We start from the raw sequence: 3,021 nt of genomic DNA on the forward strand, positions 1-3,021 counted from the left end.
ACAAACGAAGAAAATCGAATCATATGAATTAGAAAATGCATGAAAAACATATTACAAAAACGTCAATGTTTACTCGAGTGGAAATCACGTACGAATATAAGACTTCATTGACCTTTGGTGCCAATAAGGATAGTTTTACCTGCGAATGGAACTGATGATAAAGGGTAATATAAATGATTTAGGAATCGTTGTCTATGTACTATGTACTTCAAATCTCATCCATCCGTCCCTTTTCGTGTTTATTAACACGGTTAACGTAGCATTGACATATATTTGACACAAAAAAAGCTGCCATTCTCATTTAGACATGTCCGTATGCAAACGTGTACGACTAGAGAGCTGAGTAAAACCAAAGGAAAATAAAGCTCAAAACAAACGAAGAAAATCGAATCATATGAATTAGAAAATGCATGAAAAACATATTACAAAAACGTCAATGTTTACTCGAGTGGAAATCACGTACGAATATAAGACTTCATTGACCTTTGGTGCCAATAAGGATAGTTTTACTGCGAATGGAACTGATGATAAAGGGTAATATAAATGATTTAGGAATCGTTGTCTATGTACTATGTACTTCAAATCTCATCCATCCGTCCCTTTTCGTGTTTATTAACACGGTTAACGTTGCATTGACAATATTTGACACAAAAAAAGCTGCCATTCTCATTTAGACATGTCTTTTTATGCAAACGTGTACGACTAGAGAGCTGAGTGAAACTAAAGGAAAGTAAAGCTCAAAACAAACGAAGAAAGTCGAATCATATGAATTAGAAAATGAAAAACATATTACAAAACCGTCAATGTTTACTCAAGTGGAAATCACGTACGAATATAAAACTGTATTGACCTTTGGTGCCATTAAGAATATATATTATATATAACTATCGCGATAGTTTTAACACAATGGCAAACTACGTCAACGGAAGTTGATGAGTAATGTTTGATTTGGCAAAAACTCGTCAAACGCGATGAAACGCTGGTATAAAAGAGGGGCAGATTGATCAGGTATCACTAACCTGAGTTTCACAAGGCAAAGTAAGGCACTTGCAAGTATTTACTGCATCGTCTGAAGATTTTGAAGAAATCATTATTATACTAATATATCAGAACGTATTTAAAAATGAGATCGTTTTGGTTGACGCTATTACTGTACGCTGTTTTGAACGTGGGCCAAACCGAAGAAACAGGCAAGAATTTTTAGCAACTTTACATAGCTAACCCGATATCATTGCACGGAATTTTGAGTCTTATGCGGAGGTATTCTTTTAACAACGTACATTTTAACGAGTATCACCGTAGACAGAAATTATACAATAAGGCAATTTATTCAGCCGGAGAACTGAAGCGTTTCAATTTGAAAACTTATTTTCTATGAATTATTTAAGTTGCAAGTTCAAATGAAGCAAAAACGTAATCCATTACGTGGAACCTAACGTTTATTTTCGATTAGGAAAATTTAATTTTCAATCGCTTTTTTTCTTCTTGATCTTAGTTCTTTACTTTTCGCATGTCTGTCTGTCTTGGCCAGCATTTAGTATTACTAGTTACAACAAAAACACTCAAGCCTTACCTGACGTCATCATCATTAACATATTGGAAGTATAAACCTTTATAACTTAGAGATGCATCACTCAAAACAAGAAATATTTTACCAATCAACTATTTACTTCATGTAGAATCAGTACTGAAAATATTGTGGAAGGGTTCATTTGCACTTTAAGTATTATTGATTTAGGACATTTCTTTTTTGCAATACAGAGTATGTCATTAAGGTAAGAACAGGGACATCCTTTGGAGCTGGCACAGATGCTAATGTGTTTATCAAGATCATTGGTACTGATGGTATTACCGCTGAACACAAGCTTGCAGGCTCAGGAGACCCCTTTGAAAAGGGCAGGTATGTTTGCAGTACCGCTTTTTCCTCATTTTAGACCACGTATCATCCCCAGAGCATGATTTCTTTGTTTAACGGTTGCGCATGAAAAGAAACATGGATATAGATACAACTCTAAGGCTGCGTTCATCATGTATGGCGGGGGGGGGGGGGGGGGGGGGGGGGGCAGGTGAAATTGAGTTGGGATCGGGAAAATTTTGGTATGGAAAAAGGAGGGAGGTGGGCAAATTTTTTTATCAGAAAAATGGGGAGGGGGGAACAATTGTTGGAAGAAGCTACAAGCCTTGCTTCGAGGGGATCGTATTTTTTTGCATGACGTTAAGGGGGATGTTGAAAATTATTATAGACATTTCAAATTTTCACCTGCCCCCCCCCCCCCCCCCTCCCTGACATAAATTATGAACGCAGCCTAACAAGGAGACATAATTCCAAGATGGCGCGGTCCCCTAAAACAGCCCAACATGCATTGCAATTCCAACTCGACCCAGTTTCCCCTCAACCCTAAAATAAATAATTTTAATTAAAGTGCTACTACGACGAAAATCGCTCAAACTTGGATTCAGCTGAAACTTCCTAAAAATACTCTTTAAAGGTCCAAAAATCAAAGTATAAAGTGTTTTCTCGATATTCAGGACGAAAGTATGATATTTTTACGATTATTTTTTGGAGTCTGTGACGTCATATACTCAACATCAAACATTGCTACACATATTTCTTTGTATATAAATCCTTAATTTATTTTATTCCTATAAAGCCCAAAGGGTGGCTAATGTGCTTATTTCACATTACTTGTGACTATAATTTATATTTTGGGGTGTTTGGGTATTTCTTTCTCAGTTTACTACTGATATTTTGATCATAAACTACAAAGAAATGTATGGAGCGATGTTCGATGTTGAGTGTATGACGTCACAGACTCCAAAAAATAATCGTAAAAATATCATACTTTCGTCCTGAATATCGAGAAAACACTTCATACAGTGATTATTGGACCTTTAAAGAGTATTCTTATGAAGTTTCAGCTGAATCCAAGTTTGAGCGATTTTCGTCGTAGTAGCACTTTAATCAATTAACAATCTTTGCATGCTTTCAGTCTCGATACATTTACTATCAACGACAATACT

At 35.9% G+C, this 3,021-nt stretch overlaps 1 protein-coding gene across 1 annotated transcript in view; it reads left to right on the forward strand.

Annotated features, from left to right (window-relative positions):
- The first annotated feature begins 982 nt into the window (after nt 1-982).
- The window catches only part of LOC116304414 (serine protease 28), a 5,680-nt gene continuing 3,641 nt past the window's right edge, over nt 983-3,021 (forward strand). The window contains exons 1-3 of the mRNA XM_089027814.1: nt 983-1,190; nt 1,762-1,900; nt 2,991-3,021. The exon at nt 2,991-3,021 is cut by the window's right edge and continues 75 nt beyond it. Coding sequence (XP_088883940.1) covers nt 1,124-1,190; nt 1,762-1,900; nt 2,991-3,021 — 237 coding nt within the window. The 5' untranslated portion in view covers nt 983-1,123. The remainder of the gene's footprint in view (nt 1,191-1,761; nt 1,901-2,990) is intronic.

The sequence above is a fragment of the Actinia tenebrosa genome, unplaced genomic scaffold (genome assembly GCF_029948245.1).
Source record: "Actinia tenebrosa isolate PJP-AT-01 unplaced genomic scaffold, QUT_ActTen_1.0 PGA_scaffold11__36_contigs__length_13525064, whole genome shotgun sequence".
NCBI classification, from domain to species: Eukaryota; Metazoa; Cnidaria; class Anthozoa; order Actiniaria; family Actiniidae; genus Actinia; species Actinia tenebrosa.